This window comes from Dryobates pubescens, chromosome 33 (genome assembly GCF_014839835.1).
Source record: "Dryobates pubescens isolate bDryPub1 chromosome 33, bDryPub1.pri, whole genome shotgun sequence".
Lineage (NCBI taxonomy): Eukaryota > Metazoa > Chordata > Aves > Piciformes > Picidae > Dryobates > Dryobates pubescens.
The window spans coordinates 5,645,469-5,657,077 of NC_071644.1; the positions used below are offsets into that span (position 1 = coordinate 5,645,469).

The 11,609-nt window shown below is 48.9% G+C and overlaps 1 protein-coding gene across 1 annotated transcript; it reads right to left on the minus strand.

Annotated features, from left to right (window-relative positions):
* Positions 1-2,687: 2,687 nt before the first annotated feature.
* Positions 2,688-11,407, minus strand: H6PD (hexose-6-phosphate dehydrogenase/glucose 1-dehydrogenase). Its single transcript, XM_054175890.1, has 4 exons — positions 10,757-11,407; positions 9,509-9,626; positions 7,054-7,323; positions 2,688-6,392 (listed from the first exon to the last, which is right to left on the minus strand). Exons 1-4 carry the CDS (start codon positions 11,381-11,383, stop codon positions 5,035-5,037), a joined length of 2,373 nt encoding a protein of 790 aa, XP_054031865.1. The 5' UTR covers positions 11,384-11,407; the 3' UTR covers positions 2,688-5,034.
* Positions 11,408-11,609: the final 202 nt, after the last annotated feature.

Sequence of the window (11,609 nt, forward strand, 5' to 3'; positions counted from 1 at the left end):
AAGGCAGGTGATGAATCCAGAGTCACAAATCCCACTAAGGATTCCCCTGAAGTTAAGCACAGCACCAAATTGTTCTGAAAGTCATGAAGATGCTGAATATCTTGCTGCTTTGACTACCACTGCATCTGCTCCCTGTGTCTGGGGAGGATTCACTAATCCTCAAACTGCTTGGAGCATCTTTTCAGTGATGTGCAGTGGTCTCTAAACTAGAACAAAATTCCAAACTAGAATTAAAACACTTCTGACCTGGATGGGAAAATACTTTCCCAGCCCAATGACATGATTGTTAAATGTCCTCACCTGCACAGCCATCTTCAAGTGTAGGGTCACTTAGGTACCTCAGCATCACCCACAGCATCAGAAAGTATCATAAACACCTCATAACAACGTAGCTGCACACCCAGGGGAGCACTGGAGAGGATTTGGACACTGAAAGACCCACGTCACTCGGTACTATAGAAATGCTCTGCTACATTAAGCAAGAAAACATCTGATTTAAATATTCTTACCCTCCTCTTGCCAGGAAAATGAAGCCTTCCCCTGAGACTATATGATGAAATTGCTGTGCTCCTCCTCCCCCCTTTCCCAGGGCACACTGCACCTCTTCCATGTAATGGAGGTGCCAGTGGAGACTTCCCTTTCACAGAGAAGGTGGCTGGTGCTGGAGAGGAACATTTGGGCATCAGCTGAACTGCAGGCCAAGCCACTATGCTGTGTAATACCTTTGGAGCCAGAGTCACAGCACAGCTTGTTCTGGAAGTTCAGCTGCATAATCTCTGCTCACAGATCTTGAACAGATTACAGTTAAAAACTGCAGCTCTATAAAGTCTCTGTTATTAAGCAGCTCTCTACTATGGTGATAGTATCTATGGAAATGCAACTCAGGGAGTAAATGTGGATCAGTGGAGACTTTCTTAAGGCCTGGTGATTTGAGGACCCTACATAGCACTGGGTGACTCCGTGTTCTCACCTTAAAAGGGCTTTGGCTGTTCCTCTGTTTTGACAAAGTCCTGGCCTTGTTTGGATGACACACAAAAGAGACTCAGAGTGAACATTTAAGACTGCTGCTTTCAAAGGACAGAAAATTCAACATTGTCCTCTTTGTACATCCAGGCCTTTAAAACTTCACTCAGCAAGAGGGTAGGAAAAACCCAGAATGACCATCAATCCTTTGCAAGAATAAAAGACTAAACAGTTAAACCCAGAACGATCACCAACCTTCACAAGTCATCAAAAGACACTTCTGTTAAAAACTCTTTATTTATTTGGTTTTTAAAAATAAATGTAACTCTTTATTCATTACACAACATGAATCACAGAACTTTACTCATGGAAAAATAAGATTTGACAATTGGATTTAGAAAAGTTGAAGTGAAAAATTAACGACTTCCAGCGTTAGTTGCCTTGTAAAATACATAAACAATCACACCCCTCAAGTCCAGGAATGCACTTGCCAGTTAAAAAACCTAAGAAAACTGGTATCAATAAGGAGAAACAGACTGTAAGAAGTTATTCCATGGAGTTGCCTTTGCAAAGAAAGGTTAATACAAGCTCTCAAGAAGGTGCACATGTCCTATTAATAGCTTTCACAAAATAAAAATAGCATTGCTTCCTTGGCCCATAGCCCAGTGGATTTCTACCATTCCTCCTCAGCAGATTTGTTGCTCATTTAACCCTTTTCCCCATCTGCAGTCTCTCTCTTGCCAGTCACAAATTTGATATACATTAAAAAAATAATTGGTTTTCTTTTGGCACATGTTCAGTATTAAAGAGTTGAATAGGAATTGCCTGTGTAGAAAGAAAACTTAGCTCTAAAATATGCCAAACAAACCCAAACAACCCAGATAGTTCTGTTCACTGAGGAACAGAAAGTGTGTAAGCTTTTACTGGATTTTAATATCTTCTAGGATGGATTTTGGGCTGATCCATCAGAGGCTTTGCAAATTAACCCTATTCTCAGCTGAAAAGAACAGTAGCTCTCTGGGGGGGGGGGGGGAGGGGGAACCAACAACCACTACCAAACATATGCTTATTTAAAAGTGCAAATAAACCTCCCCAAAATCAGTATTTATTTCAAAAGGTGCCAGCCAGATATCAACAAAACATCAATGCCACAATCATCTGTACAGTACTAATACATTCAGCCCATCACAACAATACATTTATCCTCACACAGGTTGGTTTTTCCTTAAAAACATGTTCCCTCACACCAAACACAGAAGAACTGGAATGAAGTTAGCATGGCTATTTTGGTTTAAAATTGCAGTTTGAATTTATGGACATACCAGACCTAACCCATCTCCCTCTGCACAGCTGTTCCAGCCACTCTGCTGTATTTTGGAGCCAGTGTTTGCAAGCACTCATCTACAAAGAGAGTAATTCCAGTTAAGTCCCAGGCATATGCTCTTATTCCAGACTCCAGTGCCAGCACACCCACTTGACAAACGAGTCCTGCCGCAAGGAACCTGCAGTGCTCACCTTCATCCCACTTTTCTACGCCACCCTCCTTCCCCTGTGATTTATTTTCAGCCTTTGGTGTTTGTGCTGGTAGCTAAACCTGCCTGTACCCACGAAACTTATTCACAAACACCCACCAAGGATGGATAATGGATAACCAGCCATGCTGGCTGTCAAACCAGACCCCTGAAGGTACTTGTGTCTTTGTCCGTCTGAGCAAGCTAAACCACCACAACTCCCTCCTTTTCCATGCAAAAGCGAAGTGATGTGCAGCAGCGCAACTCAGCCCAGCTCAGGAAAACACAGAAAGTAAAATGCAGCTTTTCTGGACTATCTGTGAGGTGGGGGGAGGGTGTCTGCCAGAAATCACAGCCAGTCTCTGAGAATCTGGCTTTTGCCTGCTGCACAGAGCTCCTGCCAGGTTATGTTCTCACTGGCTCTGTTTGCCGAGGGACTGCTGACAAGTAAGCGGCTCTCTAGAGCTTACTCGGTGCACTTTCAGCTGTGAAGTTAGCAGAAAACAGTTCTGATTTCTGCATGAACCAGAATTATTATGCTGAAAGGCAACTTGAGAACCTGGGAGCACAGGCTATATGGACCTGCCCACCAGTGCTATCACACCGAAGCACCCAGCTTTCCCTCTTCACCTCTAGGATTTAGCAGATCCTTGCACAGGGAAGGATCTGAAGGCAATTCCTATTGTCCAGGTTTCTAAAGCAAAGGTTCTTTCTTTCCCTGCACTGCAGACTTTCAGGTCCCTAAGGGGTCACCAGACTCCCATTTTTCCCTTGTGATGCTCCAGGGCAGCGGAGGGTGGCCAAGCTCTGCTGAAAGAGCAGCACACAACTGAGCGCCGCTCGTCAGGGCCAGGGCGCCACCTCCTGTCAGCATCGGGGGCCCTGCGTCACCTCGGAGCCACCAGCTCCACCCGGTCACCCACACACAGCCACCTCTCTACAGGAACACGGCCAGCATTCCCCTTGAGAAGTCCCTTTGAAAGTGGTCTCTGCTCCTATGCAGAACCCTCGCTGCTGGCAGCCAGTCCCACATCCATGTTCCAGCTTCCTGCAGGGAGTTTGTCCCATTCTAGTGCTGCCCTAAATGACTGCATTTGCCTCTAGCCTCCAGATGGCCCATCAGACCAAATTCTCCCATTTTGTACTGTCTTGATTTCCTTACCAAAAGCTGCACTCTGGTTTGCTGTGGTAAATTACCCATCAGAGACGATCACAGAGCATTTGGGGCTATCATGAAAGCAGAGAGACCCCCACTGTGTATGGCAGTACTCTGGGAAGGTGAGAATTAGTAAAGGGAGTAGGGTCTCTAGGTAGGACTAGATGTCTCCAACCTTTCCTGTGAGCAATGACACTAGACATTTCTACAACCACATAATGCTGTCCTGTCAACACAGAGATGTAATTTACTATTCCACGTGCCCAAGAGATATGTACAGAGAAAACTTCCTCCCCTTGTAAGCCAGTGTCCTGGAGTTCAAATCTACCTCCACCCTCTGCAAACACTGTAAGCACCTTAATGTGTGGGGTAATGACAGATACCTTGATGGTTTACAAAGCTGCTTCCTGTACAAATGTTATAAGCCACTGACTGACACTGCAAGCTTTAATTCTGAGGACAGAGAAAAGCTCATTTCAGAGAATGAGACACAGTTAAAGAAAACATTTCTTTGCTAGATAAGCTCCAACAGCTCCTCTGCACACTAAGCTTTTCCCTCAGTAATTATTGCACTGCAGGCAGATAGCAGCTCTGTGAACTGCCATATTCCTCACCCTGTCCCCGTTATTCTAACAGCCTAAAAAGCAATGTGTCTTCCTTCTCCAGCCCCCATGGTACCAGCTATCCACTTAATGAAAGCAGCAAATTACTGCTTATAAACTCAGCCTCTTCTGCTGGGCAATTTGCAAAGGCTCAGGACTGCAGTGAGCTCACAAATCAGTGTCAGCGTGTAGGGGCCACGTGCCACAAAAGCAAAGGGATGTCTGTGCTTCCAGGGCGGCAGACCCACAGGCAGTGGCTCACTGGCACCAAAATGAGCTGCACAGACAAAACTACAGGCCCACATGCACAGGAAAATCATTTTACCAAAACAACAACTCTGTCCCAGCCAGACTGAGCAGGGCAGGGAATGAAAATGTTATTAACGTCTTCTAGCCTGAGAATTTAACAAAACAAACAAACAAAAAAATCTGGCAGGTAGTTAATTTAACAAGTCTCCCATAGTGCCTGCGAGGTAGTTAAATGCTAATAACCACAAAGGCCTGACAGGGAAAACTGAGGCACTTCAAGGTGAGGTAATTTGTCCAAAGTCACAGTCAGAATCCCCAGCAGAGCCAGAAATGCTGCACTGGGCTCTTGGCTCCTACTTAGCTCAGAACACTGAGCCAAGCTCCTTTCCGGGCTCAAATGTCAGAGGCACTGCAGGCCATGGATTTCCCAGAAGGTTAGAGGAGTTTGTCAGAGATGAAGCTGCTGCTGGCAACAGAGAAACATGGACGTTGTGTAGGAAAATCTAGGCTGTAAGGGACACGCAGACAAGGGAGGAGGGACATTGTGAAGGAATCACCCAAGTAGAGCTTCATAATCCACATACCACACCAGCTGTCCAGAGCTGGGGCTGACACCTGAGATAGGCCATTTCTTTGGCTCATGGCCCACTCTGCTGACCAGGGTGGTGATGTCATGCTTACCCTTCCCCAAAACCAGGACAAACACCTGCCTGGCCTTGTTGATAAGGGGTAGGCTAAAGCTCATCCTTTGGTGAGGTTTGACAGGGCTTTCAGTCAGCACCACAGTCTGAGTCCCTTCCAAGCCATTTTCAGACTGGGGGAAGAGTGAGGCAGTGTGTCCATCAGTGCCCATGCCCAGCAGCACCAGGTCAAAGCTGGCATTGGCCACCAGGGCCATGATCTCCTTGGCATACAGCTCTGTGCCTCTGTCTTCCTCCACACAGAGCCGCTGGTTCAAGTGCACAGGCATGGGGTGGATGTTGAAGTAGGGCACCCTGACACTCTGCAGGAGGTGGTTGTGCAAGCTGAAGAAATTGGACTCGGTGTCAGTGAGAGGGACACAGCGTTCATCTACCAGCCAGATGTGAGTGTCCTTCCATGGGAAGGCATAATGATGTCTGGCCAGCCGCTGGAATAGGACCACTGGGCTTGAGCCCCCTGAGAGGGCCAAGTGGAACTGCCCACGGTGTGCCACAGTCCTGCTTGCTGTCTTCTCAATGTCAGAAGCCAGCTGGGAAATCAGGCCCTCGGCCCACGCTGAGATCAGGGGACTTTGCCGAAATTTGGACTGGATCGTCTTGTAATCACTTGGCATCTGCCTGCTGGGGTTCAGCAGCTCCTCTGGCTCTGCCAGAGTGAATTCCACTTCCCCACTCACCATTTCAAAGTCTAAGAGGTGCTGGTTCTCCACACCCCCAGGGTAGAGGCGCAGAGGGTGGTGAGAAATGCTGTCCAGCAGCGGTGTCCAGAATCCCCAGGAGGCCAGCAGATTCTCAGTGGTAATGAAGAAGTCCTTCCTGCCATGGTAGATGTTGGAGATGAGGACTGAGTACGCATCTCTCTCTTTGACAGGGCTGTACACATAGTAATCAGACAAGGGCTGCCCAAAGATGTGCAGGTCAGACCGAGTCACTGCTTCCCTCCAGCTGCCTTTGGGCATGACAGGGCTGAAGAGGTTCCTGCTCACAAGCACTGCAGGGGTATTGAGCACCCCGTGCCCGATGTAGAAGATGATCTGCTTGGCTTTACACTGGCTGTGCCCTGCATCCCTCAGGGTCTCACTCTGAGTGCAGTAGGCCCTGTTCTTGAAGAGAACACGGACATAACCTACCCTTTCATCCAGAGCTTTCCCTGAAGTGAGCAGGAAAGGAACCCCTTCCCAGCGCAGGTTGTCGCTGTGGACCAGCACACCTGAAATGACAGTGAGCTCAGCTACCACCTGGACAGCAAATGGATCCAAGGGCATCTCTGTCATCCACCCAGCACTCTCCTTCCTCAGCTCTCAGAATTCTTGGCATCTACTGTGTCGCTTGCTCCACATCCAGTCCTTTCATGGCATCAGTGGACTAACTGCTCTCCAGCCACCCTGCTGTCCTTCCTCCCAGGTATCCCACTCAACTAGCCTCCTTTCCTCTTGCAGAAAACCAGTTTCTGAGTGTGAATATCATTCAAAGTGTTCAGAAGACACAGAGATGGCCTTGTGGTCTATTAATTACAGAGAACTGCCAATGCTTCATCCCTTGGATGCAGGCAGCAACTTGAATTCATGAAAAGGCATAAGAGTTTGCAGGCCGCTTCTAAAAACCAGGCAGAGATCTTATCAAGAGTAATGGGACTTTGCTCTTATGCAATGCTTCCCATTCACTGGAGCACCACTTAATGCACATGACAACAATATTGTCTTGTTACAGCTCCCAGCTACCATGCTGGTGATGCCTGGAGACATCCCTGTGTCAGCACTGAGGTCCGGAGTTAAGTAGCCGGTATCCACAGCTACATACATATCACAGACTCACTCCTCCTGCTCTCCTCAGCTCTAGACTACTCCCCTCTCCAGGGCCCAAGCTCTCACCTGCAAAGGTTGGAGTTGTGCTGATGTAGTCTTGTGGCTTCTGCAGCTCCTCCTGTACTTGGCTGGCATATGCCTGGTACTGACCCAAGACGGCGCTGCTCTTCTCCAGGCGCCGCAAGGACCGGAAGGCCTGCAGCTTGCACTGCAAGACCTCTTCAGCCCTGCTCACGTTGGCTGGGAGCTCCATGGTCAGGAACAAGAGGGCCTCTGTCAGGTGGTTCTGCAGCACATCCCGGATGACTCCGTACTGCTCGTAGAAGCTGGTGCGGCCTGAGGACAAAGAGGAGGTAAGATGGTGGTAAAATGATTTTGTTTTCCTGCAGCCTTGCCCTTTGCATGGCCAACCTGTGTGTCATGGGGAACAAAGAGCACAAGCCCTAGCTGGTCTGTACCAAGCTCCTGTTCTCCTGGACCAATGATGAACTTAAAGCTATGAGAAGTTGTGGGTGTCCCATCACTGGACATGTTCAAGGTATGGTTGGAAAGGGCTCTGAGCAACCTGAGCTAGTGAAAGATGTTCCAGCTAGTGGCAGAGGGGTGCACTACGTGATCTCCAAGGTCCCTTCCAACCCAAGCCATTCTATGATTTTATGATTCTAAGCCTTCCCTCTCCCTCCAGAGTGGCTTCCAAAATACTACTGTGCTACTCAAATAAAGCTAAAAGGTTCCAGGAAAGTGCTTGTCCTCCACAGAGCCAGACATAATCCTCCTTCTGGGTGCTTACAGAGCTTAAACCCAGCAGGAGTAATGCTCTTGCCTGATACTAACCAGCTGCAGAGAGCAGAAGGTAGTTTTGCTTTCTTGGATAGCTTATGCTTTCAGAAGATGCGGTCAGCAATTGGCAGCAATATCCAACTCAGACCTTCCACATACAGCACAATGCAAGTCCCCTGCACAGCCCTCAGCCTGATGGTGCTGTCCCACGGGTCACAGCATCTGGGCCTGGGACTCCACACAACATGCAGCTCTACATGAAATCTTGACAAGAGTAGCTGGAAAGCAGGGTCAGAGCAGGGACCTCAGAAGCTCTATAGCTACACACTAGGTCCACAGAAGAGCTGAAGCTGGGTCATGGCAATGAGCACTGCTCTTCACTGCCTCTTCTCCCATGGTTTTCATGTCCTCGGAAGGCTCTGACTAGGCCATGCCCTTGAGAGACAATATTTCATGTACAAAGCCCTCCTTCTCTTTCCCATGCAGGTAGGAACAGGAGCAGAAGGACAATGCACTTAGAGCAAAAGTGACTCAAACAGATGCCTTTTTATAGCCCAGCAGGAGCAGGCTGCACACTGCAGACCACATCAGAGCCATAGGCTTCCCCTATTGATTGATACATTTATCTCCCGTGCTCTAATCCAAAGGCACATTCATTAACGTAATCAATGCTGCAGACTTGCTGGGAGCCAGGCTGCCAGCTGAAGGCACAGGGGAGAAAAAGACATCAAATGAAAAATTACAAAGTGCTTCAAAACAGGAAGGGTAAAGAGTGTAGCTGGGGCTATGCACAGACAACACTCTTCTCCCTAGATCTCTCTGCAGTGCATCCCTCTCCCACAAACAGCCCCACCTGAGAGCTCCCAAACCAAAGATCATTCCAAGTTTGATAAAACTGCATTAATTTGTTTTGTGGTGGCTGAGGTGGAAAGGGAGGCAGGGAGGAGGAAGAGAGCAGAGGAGGTATGAGTGGAGAAGCAGTCCTGATGTTGCAGAACTGAGGGCGCCTGACATCCCAAAGTGCTGCGGGTGGCAGCTCAGCCCCGAGTGCTTTATGCTGAGCACTGCAGAGTGGATGCTGCAGCACTGCAGGGAGGGATTGCAGCCGTGTCCTTCAGCGGGAGACCCACGCTAGCAGCACTGGGCTTGCATTTTCTTTCTGCAGAGCTCTTTCTTACTACAGAGAGGAAGGGAGAGAAACAGGCAGAAGCAGACTGACCTAGGTACCAGCACTGACAGTGATGATGATATAAGTAACATCCAAGCAAAAGATACAACAGCATCTTCCAAAGAATAGCACAAATGTGTGCTCAGTGTGAGCCTGGCAGCTAACAGGACAGGAATACAAAAGGGCTGTTCTTTCAACAACCAGGTTATTGCAGCACTCGAATGAAACGGCCTTAGAAAGCCTCAGTTCCAAATCCAGTGCCTTTTAGCAAGACTTGGGATAAAAAGTGAGGTGCAATGCCCCCAGAACTCTGCAGCAGGAAAAGATAAGGGATTCTGCCCCTGCTCCCAGCTGAACTGCAATGGGAATCTTTCCTTGGAAGCAGCAACACTACCTGGAAGTGCGTCAGTCCCTAGCACATGAAATGTAAGACCTCTCCAAGGAGCAACATATCATTCATCTGCTCTTTCGTTTCTCAGCCAGCACCACCTTAAGGGCCACTTTCACATAAAGCATGAACCTGCCAGTTGTCCTTACTCATGCACCCAAGCTCTGCATGCTCTCCTCACCAACCTTTAGCATCCACAGTTTCTTTCAGGACAATCTCCACTCTCTCCACATGATGTCGGTTCCAAATGGGATCCAGAAACTGTCGGTTCTGATCTCGAAAAGGCAGGATATGGGCTACAGCCTGTGAAGGGAAAGGAATCAAAGACCTAACACAAACTCACCAGATTTCCACAGCTGTGGCCAGCTCTGGAGTGCCAGCAGACATGCCACATGGCAGAGAGCAGAGTGGGTCAGAGAAAATTAGCAAGAGAGCCTGCAGTGATGCACAATGCTCTGTAGAGTCACCACAGACCCCAGACATTAAAGGTCTTGCAGAGGCATTTTGAGGTTTCAGGTGAAAAAGACTGAACTACTAACTGCAAGGCACTCAGTTTAAATCCATCAAAGGACAAAGGGCTGAGTCAGACCATCCTGGGACTAATGTACTGTTCCAAAGTGCTGAAATACATCAGATCTGATGCTTACTCCACTAAGCCATCTGCTCTTCTGGGGAGAGAAAAAAAAACACCACCCCCCTGCTCTTATTAGAGATGCTCTCCTTGCAGCTGGACATGCAACCCTCTGAGTAAAATCTGGCCAGAATGCCATGGTTGGGACAGGCCACTTACAAAATGTGGCACTGCAAGCCTGTAAACCGAGGATGGCATATCCTTGAACACGTTCCCTCTGGGACAATGCAGCTCCACATCCTGAGCTATCCCTGCAGCAGCCAGCTCTCCATGCCCTGAGTGGAGCAGAGGGCAGCAAGAAACCTTCTCCCAAGCATCCCCTCAAATTAATATCCACCAGCTCCATATCATATCAAATTAAAAACTGCTTCTAGAAGCCAGGGCTAAGCAGAGAGGCCTGTGTGTAATGAGAGGGGAGAGCTGCGAGAGGAGAAGGGCGTCGCTTATTCAGCGAAATCAAAGCCCTGACCTTGCTGAGAAGACCAGATGAATTCTGCATCTCTCCACACACACAGAGCTCATCCCTGTACCCTGGCTTCCCTCTGGAGAGGAGACCCTCATCACTCTAAGAGGAGAAAGCCCTGCTTCAGTCTACACATTGCCTCTGCCCTGTAAGAGGATGGACCGCAGCACAGAACAGTACAGTACAGTTCTCCATGAGCAAGTGCAGGCTTAGCACACTCAGGGGTTCTGCCTGCATCTGAGAGAGGAACAGCCTTGTTATATGTAGAGCTGACACCCAACACTCCCAGCCACTAAGTCCCTCACCTTGGCAGGGAGCTGCATACTGCCAGCTGCTCACCTGTTTGCCAAGGTAGTGGTCCACCCGGTACATCTCCTCTTCCCTGAAGAAGCTTTTGAGCTCTGCAGCCAGCTGCTGGGCTGACTGCAGGTCATGGCCAAAAGGTTTCTCCAGCACCACACGCAGCCAGGCTCCTGGAGGTGGTCTGCAGCTGCTGTTGATGTGACGGGCGATCTCTGTGTAGGCAAATGGGGGTACTGAGAAGTAAAAGATCCTCCCAGCCTCCTGCAGCCCCTCCTGCTGAAGCAGCACCTCGATCTCTCTGTTCAGTGCTGTGTAGTTTTCAGCAGTCTTCAGCTGGTGGTACTGGCTCAGCTTCAGGAACTGGTCCTTGAGCACAGCACACCTGTTGGGAGATTCATCTGGGGGACAGGCCAGCTTCTTCAGCACGTCGAACATCAGCCTCTGCCCTGGCTCCAGCGCTGTCAGTGCAGCCCCATGGAACGTGAAGCTGTGGCCACTGCTCACTTGGTCCATGTAGAGTTGGAATAGTCCCTGCCACAAATACTTCTTGGCCAAATCACCTGTGGCTCCCAGTAAGACCACTGAGATGTGGCCCTGGGACAGTTCAGCCAGTGATGGCAAGGCTCCCATGAACAACACTGCACACAGGACTCTTCCCAGCATCTTGGGAGAGAAGAGACAGTCCCAGGAACACTAGATGACAGAAATAAACAAAACAACAAGTGGGTCAATGCATGTTGTAACACTGCAAAACACAGTACAAGGTACCTGCTTCCCATGGCTGAAGGGCCATGGGGGGTGGAACTAGATGATCTGTTGAGGTCCCTTCCAACCCCTAATATTCTGTGGGATTCAGCATTTCCACCCAACATGCTTTCTTTCCCTCCAC

Coding starts and splice junctions, on each gene's coding strand:
- H6PD (XM_054175890.1), bottom strand. CDS start 11,383: ATGCTGGGAAGAGTCCTGTGTGCAGTGTTGTTCATGGGAGCCTTGCCA. Junction 9,627..10,756: donor ACCACTACCTTGGCAAACAG/GTGAGCAGCTGG, acceptor TTCCCTTCACAG/GCTGTAGCCCATATCCTGCC. Junction 6,393..7,053: donor CACAACTCCAACCTTTGCAG/GTGAGAGCTTGG, acceptor CTGTCATTTCAG/GTGTGCTGGTCCACAGCGAC.